A 19152-nucleotide genomic window follows, 5' to 3' on the forward strand; every position below is an offset into this window, starting at 1 on the left:
AGACACTAGGACAGGTTTATGGTTTTTTACTAGGGCAGAGAGGTGGCAGACACTATTGTTCTATTAGTGGAACAAACATATCGTCATATGAGCTGAAATTTCACTTCAAAGCTATGTAAAGCTGAGCTGCTTGTTGAGATGTTCACGTGTGACTGCACAGATGTTTCAGGGTGGTTAATAAAGTGGTTGCTAAGTGGTCGTTGCTGGGTGGTAAATTTGCTTTTAGGTAGCACTTAGGTTGTTGCTTTGCAGGAAGTTGAGAGGGCTTTAGTTGGCGGTTGCTGGGGTGTTCCTTATGGTTGCCATGGCTTCATATGACAGTTGCTTGATGGTTACTATAGTGATCAGGGTGGTTGCATAGGTTTGCTAGTGTGTTGTTGCTATGGTTATTTTGGGTGTTGCTGAGTGGCTGTATTTGTAGAAGAATTGAGAGAATATATTGTCATCATCTTCTTAAATGACACACATCAACATTTTGTCTTCTAACACTGAGGTCGTCTGGACATTATCAGTACCAGCGTTGGGGAGTAACTATGTAACAGCATTACATCATTTATATACAAAATAAATGTAACAGTAATTCATTCCAGTTACTGAGAAAAAATGTGTTGATGAAAATGATCACAAAGGAGGTTACATCTGACATTTTGCTCGGGAGGGTTTTTTTCCCTCTTTTTCTTTTTTTAAATATTGAACATGTTACTGAATACATATATTGCTGTTTTTAATTCTTTAAAATCTATATTTTGTGAATAAATCATGATGCTTAAATGGTGTCACAATACCAATTAAGCTCATGCCAGACTTTTTTCATCAAATATCTTTATTTTATATTCCAAAATCTACATGAACTAATGAATACATTTTCAAATGAGAGATAAATCTTCTTTATAAGAAATGATCTCTCTTATAAATCATGTCAGTATCCATGAAAAACAGCTGAATTTAGATTTTGGTGCTTAATGGGCACACTTACCCTAACAGCTGAAAACATTGGTTAGAAAATTAGAAAAGTAATCAAATTTAATAAGTTACATTACTTTGATGGTCATTGAAATAGTTACATTACTTATTACATTTTAAATAGAGTAACTAGTAATCTGTAACATATTACATTACCAAAGTAACCTTCCCAACCCTGATCAGTACCATATATTACTTTTATAAATGACTCTTATAAACTATATGAGCATTCGGTCTATAAAAAAATATTGGGTTATGGTTATGGATATAGGATTCTCATGGTATATAAAAAACAATGTTGGTTCAGTGACTAAGGATATGGAATTTGAATCGAGGTCTCCAACACCTGACTTTTTAGGTGCTATAAAAACGTTGTGCTACTGAGATAACATTACGTCATAATATACATGAGCACAGCTGCATGTGTAGAACACATAGCTCACTTTAAAAACAGTGATGAGTTTGATTGGTCTCGAGCTGAAAATAGTTGAAACAGAAACAGATTAGAAAACATCTAAAGATACTTTAATGTTTTTTTTCTTCATCATTTCATTAACAAACAAAAAAAATCAATAATACAAAATACAGACAGAATGACAGAGTAAGAATGAGAGTAAGACAGGAGTCAGGTCCCAAATCCAAGACACCAGGATGAGGTGAAGAAAAGAGTGATGACAGAAGGAGGAGAGGAAGGATTTACCTGTCTGACAGTAATCAGTCCATCACTGCTGCTTCTGAGCAGAGGGATGAACACTGTTTATCTCCTCCTCCTCTCATCTCTCTCTCTGTTCCTGTCTCTGTTCTCTTTATTCCTCTCTCTATCTCTCTCTCCATCCCTCTCTCTATCCCTCTGTTTCTCTCCGTCCCTGTCTCTCTCCCTCTCCCTTTCTCTCTTATCCTCATTCTCTCTGCCTCTCTCTCTCTCCTGCTCTCTCTCTCTGTCCCTTCCTCTGTCTCTCTCCCTCTCTCTCCCTCCATCTCTCCCTCCATCTCTCTCTCTGCTTCGAACGTCCATTTTTCGTCTATCCTCCTCCTCTTCCTCCTCTTCGGCTCTTTCGTCTCGTCTGCTCCGGCGTGCTCCCTCTCGTACGTGCTCCCGCTCCTCCTCCTCTTCCTCCTCTTCGCGTGTGCGGCCTTTCCTCAGCTTCTTCTCGCTGTCGCTGTCATCCTCGTCGTTCTTGCGGCCGGCTCGCTTCTTGTCAGAGGATTTGTCCTTCTTCTTCTTGCTCTTCTCTTTCTTTTTCTTCTCGCTTTGTTCTTTTCTCTTCTTCTTCTTCTTGTGTTTGTTGTCTGAGTCTGGAAGATAAAAAAAACACACTCATCTATGAATCTATCACTCACTCTTCTGTTCACTCATTCTCAAAGAGGAGAGCCCTTCAAGCCCTGATGCCTCAGAAATTGGACTTCATTACCCAGAGTGCCTTGGGACAGTGAGGTCGCCCACATACACAGTGAAGATATAAGTGCAGTAAATGAAGGTGGACGTACCTGAACTGCTGCTGGAGGAAGAGTCAGAGGAGTCGGAATCTGATTCACTGGAGGAGTCTGAAGAGGAGGAGTCAGACGAGGAGGAGGAGGATGAAGAGGACGAGGAGGAGTCAGAGGATTCCACTTCCTGGTTCTGAGTCATGATCATCTTTGGAGCATTCTTCAAATGTTCTCTCAACTCGTCCCTGAAAGAGAGAGAGAGAGAGAGAGAGAGAGAAAGAGAAAGAGAAAGAGAGAAGTGTGTGTAAGAACAGGCTGGTAAAGCAGCAGATCAGTGCAGTTTAAGGGTACAATGTCTTCTTATTAAGGGGGACCGGGGCCCTTTTCAGTCCCGGCCCCTCAGTTATGGAACTCGCTTCAGACGAGCAGAAAAAGTTTCATCTTTTAAATTACTTCTTAAGATTTACTTTTATTCAAAGACCTCTTTATAGTTTTACTGTTTGTATTCCTCATCTTTGTGGGTGTGTGTGTGCTTTTAATATTATATTGTATGTAGATTTCATGGTGTTGACTATTGTTGGCTTTAATGTTTTAGGATACGATGCTGCTTGTTTTCCAGAACTATACATTTTATTTTATTTTATGGAGAGCACTTTGTAACACTGTTTGGAAAAGTGCTGCATAAATAAAGTATGGGAAACTTTTTCTTTGCAATTTTACAATGAGGAATGTTTTCTCTGAAATTGTCCCCTAATTTGACGTAGTTTTTTCACAGATTGGTGAGACTCTACCTCTCTGAGATGCTGTTTTAATAACCGTCATGTAACTGACCAGTTGCCAATGAACCTAATTATTTGCATAATTGGTAATTATGTTCCTCCAGCTGTTTCTTGTTAGTTCTCTTCCAGCCTTTTGTTGCTCCAGTCCCAACTTTTTTGAAACATGTTTCTGCCACCAAATTCAAAATAAGATAATATTTTTCATGAAACAGTAAAATGTCTCACTTTCAACATGTTTTCTATGTTATATTGTGAATAAAATAAGGGTTTATGAGATTTGCAAATCTTTGCATTCTGTTTTTATTTACATTTTACAGTGTCCCAACTTTTTTGGAATTGGGCTTGTATAATGATGAACACCTCACAGATGGTGCAGGTCTTTCATTTTACAACAGAAATAGCAAAAAATCCTACAGTTTTATGATTAGTCTCATGAATATGATCAGTGTAGATTTAGTTTATATCATCAAACCTTAATGTAAGAAAGAAAATGGATTAACTAGAAACATCAAATGTACTTTGAATCTATTATCAAAAAAGTTGCTGATTAATAGTTTATGAAGAACATATTCAACCAATTCAAATGGTTGGAATGTTCTGCTGTCCATATACCTTTGGCCATGTTGTGCATGATGTCTGTGTGTGTTTGTGTGTTTGTGTGTGTGTGTGTGTGTGCAGTCCTTACGTCAGTCCTCCCAGTCCAATAGATGTGAAGAAGTTGATGGCGAAGCGAGTGTTTCTGGGGTTATCACGAGGAAAGAGACCTTCAAAGAACACCTGCAGAGTCCTGAAAAACACACACACACACAGTTTATTTACCACAGTGTGTACCTACAGCATTCAAGTTTTTACTAGTGTTTTGCTTGGCCCCTTCTTCCTCTGTTCTCAGAGTTTCTTTTATCATGCTTCTGAAAAGCTGAAACTCATCTGACTCATGTGTAATTACTGAATGTTAGCAAAGCGTTCATATTTTTAAAAAACTGATGAAAGAAAGCCTGAAAGAGGAATTCCATTGAAGGAGAAGCGAGCAGAGGGAGCAGGGATTCAGCTTTCAATACTACACAATCTGAATATTCTGTGTGGCTGTCCAGTGTGTGTGTGTGTTCGTACGGGTCTTTGAGCCTCTGGTTGAGTCTGGGGAGGCCCATGTAGGCGCAGAGCTCCTGGAAGAGGATCTTCACAAAGATCCTGCTGGACGATGTCGTTGTTTCCTCACTTATCCTGATACACTCCAACACCTGGACGAGAGACATTCAGAAGAGTGAGTGAGTGAGTGAGTGAGTGAGTGAGAGAGAGAGTGAGAGAGAGAGTGAGAGAGAGAGAGAGAGAGAGGAAGTGACATGATTTTGAGCTAAATCGGTTAGAATAATTAAATAAGAATGATGTGTGATTAATCTTGGTTTAGTAAGATGGAATAGATGTAAAGGCTGTGTTGGTCTGTGTGTGTGTGTGTGTGTGTGTGTGTGTGTGTGTGTGTGTGTGTGTGTGTGTGTGTGTGTGTGTGTGTGTGTGTGTGTGTGTGTGTGTGTGTGTGTGTGTGTGTGTGTGTCCTTACACTCCAGGGGACAGAGTCTGTGTAGAGGAGGTGAGCAAACAGTCGGGCCACGTTCCTCAACTTGTTGGTCTCCAGTCTGTGAATGGTGTCGTACTGCTCTGCAAAGATCCCCTCAAAACTCTCCATGTACTCTTTCTTCAGCAGACAGAACCTCTGTGCACGTGCACACACACAAATATATATTAAAGCACATATAAACATGTATTGTTTTAAGATAGCCTTTAAAACATTTGAAACTATCCTTTAATTATTTATGACTAAATAAGCAACTATCAAGTTAAAAAGAGTGTTTTATTTTTCAAGCTTGATCATCAGAAATTCCTGCATGTTAAACCGGACTAACAACACTCTCTTAAGGTTGTGAGTCATGAGTACATGTTATGATTAGCACAAACTAAATTACATTCACCTCCACTGTACTGAGCTACAAGCAGAAATCTGAGAGAGAGGAAATATGTTGTTAAACATGCAATATGTCATTTGGAACATCTGACCATTTAGAGCAAGCCACCTTAAGTCACTACAGTCTTCATACACATATACAAATGTGTGTGTGTGTGTGTGTGTGTGTGTGTGTGTGTCTCACCCCGGCCAGCAGACCGAAGAACTTCTCGTAGGTTCTCTGTTGAGCGCAGCAGTCCAGGATCATGTTGCACAGCTCTTTCTGTTCACACAAACATAACATGTTATTAACAGACACATATGAACACACATGTTAAACATCATATTGGTTATGCAGCTGTAATAATGAAGTCTGCAGCCGATTGGACGGCAGAGTCCACATGATGGAGTCTGATGTGTATTCATCTCTCAGTGGCACTGTTACACAAGTCCTTAAACTACTACACTGTGTACTTCCCGTCTCTTAAGACTCTCTTCTCATGTTAAAGCTTCTCAGCCAGCTGTGATCTGATTGGACGCTCTCTAAAAGCTTCATGATAAATGGGGTGTAGTGGTGAGGCATTGCTCGCTCCACACCATTAGTTTTGATCAGGTGTGTGATGTGCAGAGCAGCTGTGAAGACATACACTCACACACTGGTGATGTCAGCGTCTCATATAACACACAGACACAAAAACATTGCAGAGGTTATAGTCGACTACAAATGACTGTGTGAAAGTCTGTGCTCTTAACCTGACCACTGACACTTTAAGTGATGTTTGATATACATAAGTGAACAGCTGATTTGTGTGACTGATCCTCTAACTCTTCTGGTTTAACTTGGACAATCCTGCTGTTCTGTTTTCAGCCTCTATACACACACATTTATGTTGTGTGTCTTGTTTTCTCATCCGCAATAGATGATGTACACACTCTTGACACTTTAGGTTTCATCTAGGAGTGACGCTGAAGCTCAGTTTACTTTCTCACACTGACTTCTCCATCAGAAAAGGTGGCAACTACAAGTCAAAACATTTCTATCAGGGTTGTTTTTATGCTTTCTAATTTCTTATATTGTAATATAAAACACGGTTTAAAGATTATTAAATATTTCACATGACTTTAAAGTGTATTAAATATGTGGGGAAACACATTTAAAACTTTCACATTTCATTTCTAAGATTGATTGTTTTCAAGAAAATGGAACCTGCTCAGTGGAGAAGCCACCAGCTTTCTTTTTCTTCAGAGGCTGCGTGTGTGCGTGTGTGCGTGTGTGTGTTAAAGACAGAGCCTGTGAGAAAAGTGTTTCAGAGGACAACCATATTCAGTGTGTGTGTGTGTTCCAGCTGTTGTGTTGAGTGATTCAGTCCTGATGCTGATGAACTCTGGCTGACAAGGTCATTCTCTCTTTCTCTCTCTATCTCTCTCTCTCTCTCTCTCTCTCTCTCTCTCTTTCTCTCTCTATCTCTCTCTCTCTCTCTCTCTCTCTCTTTCTCTCTCAGTTCATGTCAATAGACTTGTGAGGACTGTTGTTGCAGTGTGCAGCAGGTGTTTCCTCTCATGTTCTGTGTGGCTTCAGATGCAGCTACATTTAAGATTCTCATCAGCGAAGTCTTTCTTTTTTTTTTTTAAAAAGCCCTTAAAAGTGTAGATTTGGAAAATTAGATTTTTTTATCATGACTCCTTAAACTCCTACATGAATCAATGGTTCTCTGTTAGTTAATTAATGCAATAAACAAATGACATGACATACATTTACAGTGAAATAAAACAGAGAAAAGTAGCAAATCCTCACATTGGGGAAGCTGGAATCAGTGAATGTTTGGCATTATTTCTTGATGAGTAACATTGAGTTTCATTTCACCACTACAGTCATTCATCATGTCCATGAACTGCTTTACTGTGTTCAGGTCAAAGTTCACACAGTTTAACTCAGTGAGAAGCTGAGGACAGGAGTTCATACTTTTTCCCCACAGTTAAACAAATACTTTTCATCATTGACTGAATTGTTTTTTAAGAATAATGGAAAAATATGAAGGGTGTCCATCATTTTGACAGATTACACTGAGGGTGGTCAATTGTAACCTTTAGTTATTCACACCCGTCCTCCAGTAGCTGTTGAGTGCATATATTAAAGCTATTGTCTAGTCTTGTCTTGGGACTCGCATACATGACCACGTTGTTCATGTGGCTTCAGCCATCGCTACATACTATAGCACAATGTAATGGCATTTTTGTTTAAAAAGTCCAATAATTGTGATGGCGTTGATAAACGAATGAATGAATGAAAAAAAAAAAAGCTATTAAATTTGTCTTATCATCAATAAAAATACCTAAAATGACGGGTAATAATAGGTTATGACAGTTGTCCGGTAAAATGACAGACAATGAGAAAGTCTAACACAACCACTGGTCTGCACTTGAACTGAATGAAATGTGAACAAAACATGAGACATGAATGTTTCTGCTGCCTTCAAGTGGAACTCTGAGGTAAAGCTGCAGCTATCGATTATTTGTGTAATCGATTATTTCATCGATTAATCGAGTAATCGAATAAATTATTTTGCCTTATTAAATAGCGAAAGTAAAGATGAGAAAAAGGACAAAAAAGACATGTCTCTGAAAATGAACAATCAACTGGGTTTTATTCTAAAACTAAACCCACTTATTACATTTAATTTCAGTACCTTCTGAAACAAATAAATGAAAATAATAATGCAGTAAAGTCAAATGACTTTGAAACAAGACATATTTAAGATTGATAACTTAGACAAAGTGTATTTGGTCTGAATATTCAATTGTTTAAATCAAAACTAAACCCATTTATTGCATTTAACTTCAATGCCCTCTAAAACAAATACATGAACTTACTTACTTTTAGTGTGACTGATTTTCATTTTTGCATCATTAGGCTACCATACAATTAAATGCACTAGATTGCCCCGCTCCTCCTACCTCAGGCTTTCAGTGTAGAGACCTGAGATCAACCTCCCTGCTCCTCTCCTCATCTCCTACTACTAACTGGCTGGCTGACTGAGATCTTCTCAGCAGGTAGAAACTGATAGTTCACTAACTAGAACAACAAGCTTAATGATCCACACGGTGACGTTATAAAAAGAAGACATGACGGGCAAATAAACGATAGAAAACCGATCGGTTTGAGTGTGTGTGTGTGTGTCGCCCACGACTAGACGCTGCACACACTTTGTAGTTTTCACTCTCTAGTGAACTGCTCCGCGACATAGCGTGTGACGCGATGTGCGTCAGTAATAACCATCCGTGTAAAACAGCAGAGCAGGTCAAATAAACGAGTGAAATGAATTAAACGAAGCTTCGATTCATGAAAAAATGCCTCGATCATTTTTTGTAATCGAATTATTCGAATAATATGAGTAATCGTTTCAGCCCTACTCTGAGGTGAGTGAGACTGTAACATGTTTAGCATTGAAATGTAAGTTTATGTCATGATAGCAGTGCTGCTAGTTGACACACAGTAGTAAATAGATTTGACTTTGTTTCACCTTCAAAAAAATGGTGAATGATTTTGTGTTTTGAACACAGTTCAAGATAAGTAAACAGAATTTTTTTTTTAGCTTTGTCACAACTGAAGTTTATTTAGTTAGTGGGGTTACAGGTTTAAAAAAAAAAAAGCCTTGTTCACAACTAGCACGCGTGTTGGAGCTGGTCTTGGATGCTATCAGAGTGTAAGCTAACGTTAAGAACACTTTACAGGGTTCATGTTTTAGTACGAGCTGGAAACATGAACAATAATTCATTTAAAGTGTTTCAAGCCAACTCAGGCAGCAGTTCTCTTTATTTCTGATGACAAACAACAGCTGAATAGAAAGGAGACGCTGTTTTAGTCCACCTCTCTGTAGAGATGCCCAGGAGCAAAATGCCACACAGACACACACACAGACACACACACAGACAGACAGACAGACAGACAGACAGAGCCGATTGTCCTCTGACACATGATGTTTCTCACAGCACTTTATATCTCTCTCACACACGCACACACACAGAGCTGACCTGCAACTGTCAAAGTCTTAAAGCGACCATTACTGTTACACAACATGGCCTCAGGACCAGCAGTTACAGAAGCTTATAACAAGCAACAGACACACACGCAGCGTGTTTACAGCGACACACTTCTCCTTCCCCAACATATTTATTGGCGCCTCCTGCTGGTCATCAGTGTGTTTGAATGATGGATGACAAAGATAATCAATTTACAGTCTGACTACAGTCTAATTATTGCAGATTAATTCTCTTTATCAATAAATCAATTCTTGGAGTAATTGTTGATTTAATTGAACGCTGTTTTCATTTCAGTATTCCTTGGTAACTGTTTTATTCATCCATACTTGACAGAAAAAGACTGACTTCACATTTATACTTTTGTATTAAGTGTGTGGTGTGTGTGTACTCACTGTCTGGGTGTCAGGGAAGTCCATCTTGATCAGTTTGTGAGCACACTCCTCAAAGTCCAAACTGCAAAAATCAATCAATCAATCAATCTAAAAGTATCAGATCTGTCAGTTTGTGTGTTCTAGTTTCAGAAAATTAAATGCACGCACACATGCGCACGCACACATGGACACGCACACACACACAAACACAATCTGTTCCAGTGTTTCATCCTAGTCTCCAAACCTGTGAACTGTTCCTCAAATAAACCATGGTAACTAGGCTACAAACACACACACACACACACACACACACCTTTAAATATTAGTCCAAGTCCGTCAAATATAGCTGGAGCTGTAAATAACTGCCAACACCACAAGAGACGACTGAGTCACTGGGAGTGTGTATTAGAGTGTGTGTTATGCAGCACATGTGTGTGTGAGTGTGTATGTACCTGGACTGTATAGCGAGGTAAATGGTTCTTCTGAAAGCAACCAGGTTGACTTCTGTTTTATCGAAGATGGTGACCTTCTCACCTGAGGGAGGAAGGGGGGAGAGAGAGAAAGAGAGAGAGAGAGAGAGAGAGAGAGGCATGTAAAACACTGCAGCTTGAAGCGAGACACACAACACTGTTTCAGTCAATCAGCAGCCTTGTGGGGGCTGTTGGCTCGTGCACAGGACAGGTGGAGCGGCTGTGACCAGATAAGCTTCCATTTTATTAAATCTATCAATCCACACTGACTCCCACACAGTATAACAGAAACCTCCTGCATTCTTTAGACTATGAGTCGGTTTCGTCATGTTTAATGAAGTCTAATCTGAGCAGGCAGCTGTTTAAATCATACAAACATCCTGCTGTATGTGTTTATAGCATATTAACCATATCAATGAATCAATATACAAACACTGTTCATTTCTTCCTGTGGAAGTCAGTCATTCTGGATTGTCCACAGTACAACAATACATTAATTCACTATCCTGCAGAGAAAATGGACACCACTCCCCTGTTATTATTGGCTACCTGTTTGTTTCTGTATTGATTTTAAAAGTCCTTTATGTGTTTTTAAAGCACTTCATGGTCTTGCACCGGCATATGTAGCATGTATGTTATATATGAACCAGTGCAACTACTCAGGTCTTCTGGCAGGAGTCTGTTAGTTGTTCCAACGTGCAAAACTAAAATCTATATAGAGCCAGTCTTTAGCCATGATGCTATGAGCTGCTGGAACAGTCTGACTGAGGATCTGAGAATTTTTTTTAAATAAACTCAAAACCTTCCTGTTCAGTCTGGCTTTTGATTAAGAACCATTAATAGTCTTTTTATTCTATTTTTACTTTATTTGTTTTGATGTTTTAAAAATCCATTCTACTCTATTTTATGATTATCATTCTATGTTTGATGTTCTTTTTTGGATTTTATTAATCTGTTACTTCTGTCTTTTTAATCTCTTTATTAAACCTAGTTTTACTCTTACTTTAATAAACTTTTTCTCTTATTCTCTCTTATTTTCTATTTTCTCTTATTTATTTTATTTTTTATAAGAAATCCTAAATCTGAACTACATTAACCTGTATGAAAGGTTCTATATCAATAAAGTTTGATTGATTATGGTAATTATGAATGATTAACTTAGCTTAGCATAAAAACTGGAGAGAGGGAAAATCAGCTACTAATGCCTTCCAAACTGCACCCAACCTTAAACTGTTTTCAAAGGCTGAGGACTAAAACAGCAGAAAAGGTCTCACCTTCCTCCTCTTCATTCGCTTCTTCCTCATCTTCATCATCGTCGCTGCCGTCTCCCTCCTCCCCTGAATCGCTGCTGCCCTCGTCCAGGATATCTGATAAGGGGTTAAAGCGGATTGGTTAAACTGTGAAGGAGGTGACGGCTGATTGGTCGGTTGGAGTGTGATGTTTGAGCCCGTTCTCACCTCTTTTGATGGTTTTGTATTTCTCCTCGTTCTCCAGGAAGTCCGGGTCCAACTTAAACACATCTGAGTGACACACAAACACACACACACACACACAAAAACACACAAACACACAGTTCAGTTTCTAATAAGGACTGCAGAGAGACTTTTAAGGCCTTTACATGCAATTAGTTCACATAACACTACCAGACTCGAAAGACCCCCCCTGTGTAAAGGTCTTTAGAGTCTCGTAGTGTCTGGTTTTCCTCTCTGTGTCTTACTGAGGATGTCCTCTGTGTTGTACTCGTCATCCAGCGGCAGCATGTGGGTGAACTGGTCGTCCTCCTCCACCAGGTCCAGGCCCTCTGGGATCACCGGATGATCTTTAAAACCGTCCTTCCTGATGGCGAACATCACCTCAATCATGTACTGGACCCTCTTGTCGATGGCCGACTCGTGGAGGACGTTCCTGAGACGCTCAAATATGGCTGAAAGAGAGAAATTGTAGCGGTTATATATCTGAGACTTTTTGTGTTTTTTTTGTGTTTTTTTTTTACTTTCCTTAAAAAAAATCCAATAACGTTTACAGGTTAGAAATATTTTGCTGACAGTTTGACTTGTTGGAAGTCATGCATAATCTGTATGACTTCAGAGGCACAAAGTTCCTCAGGCTGTATTGTATTTGTAATGAAACATGTTTGTGAAAGTGGCTCTGAACTGGATTATTGCATTTCTTCTCCTTTAATGTGCTGCTGAATTCTGAGCTGTAACCTCTCTGGCACACTCACACTGATTAATATCTTTATTGATTAAATGTTAAGTCTATGAAACATCAGTGAGAAATGTCCAATACAATTCAATTTACAATGACACAACAAACAAATCCTCACATCTGAGCTGCTGAAACCAAAGACTCTTTGGGATTATTGCTTAATTATTGATTCAGATTGTTTCAACTCTAACTGAGGCTCATTTCAAACTATGGGCAAAGGGTACCGTTGATTCCTCGGGGGGAGACCTCGGTCAGTTTGAGTCCGCACTCCTTCAAGAATTGGATGGAAACCTCCACGCTGTCGTCGGTCGGACGCTCCAGCAGCAGGGTGAGCATCTCCAGACACAAAACCTCATGAGCCTGAAAGTGGAAGACAACAGAGCAAAACACAGAGAGATAGAGGGGGGGGTTCATTAGAGCTGAGCATCAACAGTTAAAACCCTCCATCAGTGATTAAGTGAGACAGCAGGACTTACCACGTTCTGGTTGATGAGGTGAGCCACAAACTTTGAGGCTGTCAGGCACTGTAGCTGCAAAACAAAAGACACACTGCTTTTAATACATCAATAACACTAATGCTACTCCTACTCCTAATTACTACTAATACATAATAATAACAACAACATTTCAAGAAACAGGCAAACAGAGGTGGAAGCAATGAATTACAATTACTCTCATTACTGTAATTGAGTAGCTACTTTATTTGTTTGTTTTTTTAGTATTTCTCAAAGACAGTAATTTTACTTTTACTTAAAAACTGGTTTAAATAAAGTAGTTTGTTACATTTGTCCGTTACTGAGTAATTTATTTATTTATGCTTTAAAATGATGAATGGATATTGCAAGCTTGAAAAAACCAATCAAATGCATCGCATCAAAAACAGGCCGATCACATTAAAATGTCATTACTAACTAAAGCTGCAAGCACTGCAAAAACATCAGCTCATGGATGTCGCCGCGTATAACAATTCTGCATTGAACTTGCAGAGACATATAAAGGTAAGATGGCTTTCACACCTCTGATACTGCAAATAAATGTCATTTATTTCATACATCCTTATCAGTAAAAGAGGCAGAGAAATAGCTTAACATTTACCACACCTCTCTTCCTTTTTTCAGGTCATTGCATGGGATGCACATGTAAGGTAACTAAGTCACTTTTACTTTATGTACTTTCTTGGTGAGCTACTTCTTACTTTTACTTGAGTCTTTTTTTTCTTTTTTACAGCACAATCAACTTTCACTCAAGTAACAATATTTGTTCTTGGGTAGGACATTTCTGTTCTCTTTACAACTGTGCAGGTAGAATAGTGAGTTCTAACTGAGCAGACTGATGTGTGTGTGTGGAGTTATTTTGTAGCAGCCTGGTGTCATTTTCAGGAACCTCTCACACCAGATGCTGCAGATTTACCCTTCAGTGTAGTGAAGGAGAAGCTTCTCATATAGTATCACTCAGATGTGGACGCTGGAAGAATCACTACATCATTTATAGAGGTTTCTGCTTTAACTGCATTTTTTTTAATGAATGCATGTACTGGTTGGAGAGTCTTTAATTAAACTGTTTATTTACATTTTAAGCATTCATTTGTTATTTGTGTCTATTTGCTACAAGTATTTCATTTGCTCTTGTTATCAAAATCACTAAAAGTGGCAGCCAACTGCTTGCTTTACTGTGTTTCATTTGAAGGAGGCTCTCCTGTCAGGACACTTAGTTTTAGGGCTAGAAATTCATCCATTATCAATGTTGTTTTCTACAATCTCATCTACTGTATTGTGTGTGTTTTCTTCCTCTCGCTGTCAGACACGTCAGGAAACACAGACAGGCGGTCAGACGGACGGGTACCTTGAGATTGCGACGGTAGCTTCTCCTGAAGGCCAGGATCAAGCGTTTGAGGATGAGCTCTCCGATCTGAGGGAACTTGGAGTTGATGATGGCGACGACGGCGGCGTACACGTGAGTGAAGATGGGAGACGCTGCCTGAGCCTGCAGCACGGAGCGAGACAGCAGACCCCTGACACACAGATAAACAGACGGGATGTCAGAGAGATGAGCAGATTACAAGACAAAAAAGTCGCTCTTGGTTGTTTCTCTTGAAGCAATCACACTAATCGAGAGGAGGGATTTAAACCAAGACAACACATAGTAGCTCTTTGTATTCATGTTGTAATGAATTTCTCTACACATCAGAATGAAATCAAACTGAACTTTAAACTATTGAATGTCACAGTGTTGGTGTGTGTTATAGCTCACCTCCCCCTAACAATGTTCTCCTGCAGCAGCTCCTGAATGATCATGACGATGTTAGAGACGTTGACTTTATTGATCAGACCGTTGATGGACTTCTTCAGAGCCTCCCAGCTCATCCTCTGATAGGCCAGGCTGCACGGGGGGGGGGGGGGGGGGGGGGGGGGGAATTAGTAAGATTAACACAGGCTAGAACAGAACTGCTCAGCAGGATAGTGAAGTCTACTGGATTTGTGTTAATGGACGAAAAACAACAGGATGGCATTTATAATCCTATAAAAGTCATCATTGAGAACACACTCACCTGCTCTTGTCACTGATTTGTTGCTGCATCATGCGCAGCCGGGCAGGAGGGATGTAAGCTCCGCCCGTCCTCGTCAGGATGGGGTCGATCTCCTCTTTCTTCTTCTTCGCCACCGGCTCGTCTGCGGCCGCCGGCTCTTTGTCGGTCGGAGGGGAGGGCGAGCGCCCCCGCCTCCTGTGATCGAACTCTGCGTCCCGATTGGTCCGCCGCTCAAAACGTCTGTCCCTGTCGTCATAACGATCATTGTAGCGGTCCCTGGTTGAGACAAAAAAACATTTCAATAACTGGTTTTATTATTTTGAAATGTTTATAACTTTGTGAAGTGATAACATAGTTTTCAGCCTGATTTGATGAGTCATGAACGAGCTGTTCTTAAACCAGACTTAATTTAACCTGATCAGATTAGCTCTAATTTAACTTTGTGAGAAGATTAATCCTGGACTGATTCAATTTGTAGGATGTACTCAAACCAGACTTAATTTAACCTGATCAGATTAGCTCTAATTGAACTTTTTAATAAAATGAATCCTGGTTCAGTTTGTAGAACTCAAACCAGACTTTTCTGAACCTGAACCTTCTGACACTGGTGGTGCCACTTAGAAGCATGATGGTTTATTGGTTGGAGTTTAAGTTTATTTTTACATAATTAAAGAGGAAGTAACAGTTTGAAAACACGTTTCAAGTGTTTAGTCTGGGAATAATCCAAACATTTAGGCTTTCATTGACTGGATGAATTTGTGAACTAAATCATGTAATCACAACGTTCTATGAAATGATAGTAGAAGATTGGAGATGTGTGGCACGTGAAATAATCTTATCTTATGTTAATTTTTATTTTCCTTTCATTTTTCATGTGTTTTTTAACAGTGCCTTGAGAATCATTTGTGGAGAATTGTGTACATTTGTTGTGTTGGTATATATTTAAAGTAGAAATAAACATCTGACTTTTAAACATATTTAGCACCTTATTTCAATCTTACAAGTCAATCATGAGCTGTGTCTTACCGAGCATAGCGTCCTCTGTCGTAATGCTGCCGGTCCCAGTCTCTCTCTCTGGATCTGGATCTGTCTCTCCCTCTAGACCTGGATCCGGATCTGTCTCTCCCTCTAGACCTAGATCTGTCTCGCTCTTTGGATCTGGATCTGGAACGGTCTCTCTCTCTGGATTTGGATCTGTCGCGTCCCCTGGATCTGGATCTGTCTCGCTCCCTGGACCTGGATCTGTCTGGCTCCCTGGAGCTGGATCTGTCTTGCCCTCTGGACCTGGATCTGCCTCGCTCTCTGGACCTGGATCTCTGTAACAACAAAGAAACATAGTGTAACATGACTGAATGGGCTTGACTTGAACATGAACTCCTCAGAGAACATTAGGGGGAAACATTTGCTGAACCTGATGTGGTCTCCACTCCTGCAGCCTAAATTGACTCCTCCATTCAAATAAATTAAAGGACTGGCATTTGTCCTGCATCGCTGGATTTAGTGTAAATGTTCACACTGCAAGACTGTGTGCTCAGATCTGATGTTTTTTTGGGTCAGACTTCAGTTTTTTGTCATTATCAGTCTCCAGTGTGAGCTGCTTTTGGTCCTCAACTGACCCACACGTGTAAAAGAACATTATAAACAGGTCTCACATGTAGTATGCTGTCATATAGAAGAAAACACATACTTATGACAAAAACAACAAAAATCTGACTTGTGCCTCTTTTGCCTGCAGATTGAACGTAGAGATGATGATAGGTGGATGATGTTACTTTAGGACAGCAGAGCCAGGCCAGCTGTTCCTCTGTTTCCAGTCTTTATGCTAAGATAAGCGGCCAGTCTCCTTCCTTGAGCTTTAAATGTAAAACACAGACGATATGAGAGTGGATTCAATCTTCTCGTCTGAGTCTCAGCAAGAACGCAAAGAAGCCTGTTTCCGCAAAGAAGCCTGTTTCCCAGAAGGTTGGACAGTATTCGTCATAACATCAACCTCAACACCCTCACCAGTAAAAACTCCTAACCGTTAATGATGATGAGGAATCAGGTTAGGGCAGAAATGGATAGAACATGCAGAATTAACAAGCTATGGTTTTTATCCAGCTTGCTTACTTTGATCTGAGCCACGCTGCTCCTTATCTTCCTCATTGCCCCATGATGTTCATCATCATCATCACTGCTGCTGCTGCTGTCTGAGCTGCTGGAGGCCGGGCTCCTGGAAGCGGGACGGTCTGCAGGACTGGCCTGAGGGGACGGCCTCTCTCCGGGGCTTCTCTCCACTGAGTCTGTCTTTTGGGGTCTCTCTGCTGCTGGATTGGACTCCTCCTCTGACTGTCCTGAACACACACATAGATAGAGAGTGAGTGAGTGAGTGAGTGAGTGAGTGAGTGAGTGAGTGAGTGAGTGAGTGAGAGTGAAAGAGAGAATGGGGTTAGCAGATCAGGTGAGCTACTTGTACTGCTACTGTTACAACAACTATATAACTAAACTCACCACTGTGTTCTTTTTGAGCAGGACTGGGACTGCGACTCCTGTTTGGAGAGTCCATATCTGAGAGAAAACACACACAGCTTTATTATTAGAAAACATCAATGTCAAATTGACCCATAAGACAGAAAAGAAAAAGATCACATATTTTGTTATTGTCATCAAATGCCATGAAATGTTTACATTGTGAGGCAGCTGGATTCACAAGATCATGACATCACAAAAATCACGCCAGAATCCATCATGAAGTTATGTGTTTGTGTCTAAACTTTTAGATTTTTACACAGAAGGACTGTGGATTTTGTCCTCCATCACTTCCATTGTAAGTGCATTGTGAAGGGATCGTCTAATGGTCAGTATAAACAGGAGGAATGATTACATCAAGTAGCTGCCTTTTTAATGGGACATCCATTAGTGAGTGATGTTTCAGGCACTGGCTCAGCTCTTTTATACACTGCTTATTTATTCCAGCACCTGGTTTACAGAGTTTTACTGGGATGTGAGTGTCTACCACACACTCTTTTTCTATCTCACAATTTCCACAGAGAGATGAATTACATAGATACGTCCTGTTTTTGTTTTTTTGGTGAACTAACCTTTTACAAATGCTTGGCGTTTAGGTGACGCCTTAACAAGAGTTAAACATGTAAATCTCTTCATAAACTCCAACTGGTCCAGAACACAGCCGCTCGTATCATCACCAGAACTCCCTCTATTGAACACATCACTCCTGCCCTGCAGCAACTTCATTGGCTCCCTATCAAATCCTGCATTGACTTTAAGAAATTCTACTCCTCACTTTCAATATCCTTCACAACCTGGCACCATCATATCACTCTGAACTTACTTACATCTACACACCTTCCCGCACTCTCCGATCCTTCTCTCCGATCCTTCTCTGCCAATTTAACTACCATGGGGCCAAGAGCTTTCAGCCGATCTGCCCCCCGCCTTTGGAGCTCTGCCTGAAAACGCACTTATACCAAGTGGCAAACTCTGTCTCACACTAACTATGCAATCACATTCTAGTTTATTTATTGTACTAATGCACTATGTAGTCATATTCATATTTATTTATTTTTTGCAAAATTGCACTAACTTCCACATCAATGTTAGCTGATTTATATTGTTTGAAGTACTGTTGTTGTGTTGTGTGTGTAAGGTGTCCTTGAGTGCTTTGAAAGGCGCCTTTAAATATAATGAATTATTATTATTATTATTATTATTATTATTAATCTACAGGACCCGCCAACACTGTGTGAAGTGACTGTATTTCACACCGGATTTAACGCTAATGTCAACTATAATATAAACTCATAGGTCTGAAGTAGTCATGTATGGTTACTTTGAGAAAGTTATTAAAACAACGACTCTACCCGTAACCACAAAACCATTTCCAATGAACGTCTCACTTTTACAGCCATGTGTTTTTGGTGAGTTACAGTTAGCTCGTCTGCTAATGCTAGCTCACCTCCAGCTAGTTATCAGCTAGCCCGTCGGTTAAACTAACCGTATCTGTAGAGAAATGCTGCCTTCTTTTGCTTTGCTGTCTCTTTTTAGTGTTAATATTATCTTACCGTTGTGTTTTCCAATCTTTCGTCCCTCCGGTAAATCAGTGTCGTTATGGCGGAAACTTCCTACAATATTCTTCAATACTTCCTGCGAGGCAGGGGTCATGTCCGGGTCTCATCTCCAGAGTTGGACGGAGGTGTCGCCCCCTGGTGGTCATCATCACCGCCTCCACAGATGTTGTTAAGAACAGGAAAACTATATTACCTATAAATATTATCTATAAACTTAAACTATATTATTTTACTTTATTACTATATTACCATTACAATCAATGGCCACTGCATTTATGAAGTTTATACATTTTCAGTTTTAGTTGACATTATCAGGAAGGAGATAATTCTACTTTATGTTTATTGTTGCAGTCATAGTGGGT

At 39.9% G+C, this 19152-nt stretch overlaps 1 protein-coding gene across 1 annotated transcript; it reads right to left on the bottom strand.

Moving 5' to 3' along the window:
* Positions 1-1220: 1220 nt before the first annotated feature.
* Positions 1221-18838, bottom strand: cwc22 (CWC22 spliceosome associated protein homolog). Its single transcript, XM_062431401.1, has 20 exons — positions 18785-18838; positions 17214-17270; positions 16833-17056; positions 15750-16039; positions 14745-14999; positions 14447-14575; positions 14039-14207; positions 12673-12726; positions 12421-12556; positions 11706-11912; positions 11446-11508; positions 11263-11355; positions 9971-10052; positions 9540-9600; positions 5312-5389; positions 4726-4878; positions 4281-4408; positions 3856-3957; positions 2452-2636; positions 1221-2259 (listed from the first exon to the last, which is right to left on the bottom strand). Exons 2-20 carry the CDS (start codon positions 17266-17268, stop codon positions 1721-1723), a joined length of 3003 nt encoding a protein of 1000 aa, XP_062287385.1. The 5' UTR covers positions 17269-17270; positions 18785-18838; the 3' UTR covers positions 1221-1720.
* Between the last annotated feature and the right edge of the window lie 314 nt (positions 18839-19152).

This window comes from Scomber scombrus, chromosome 13 (assembly GCF_963691925.1).
Source record: "Scomber scombrus chromosome 13, fScoSco1.1, whole genome shotgun sequence".
Classification (NCBI taxonomy): Eukaryota; Metazoa; Chordata; class Actinopteri; order Scombriformes; family Scombridae; genus Scomber; species Scomber scombrus.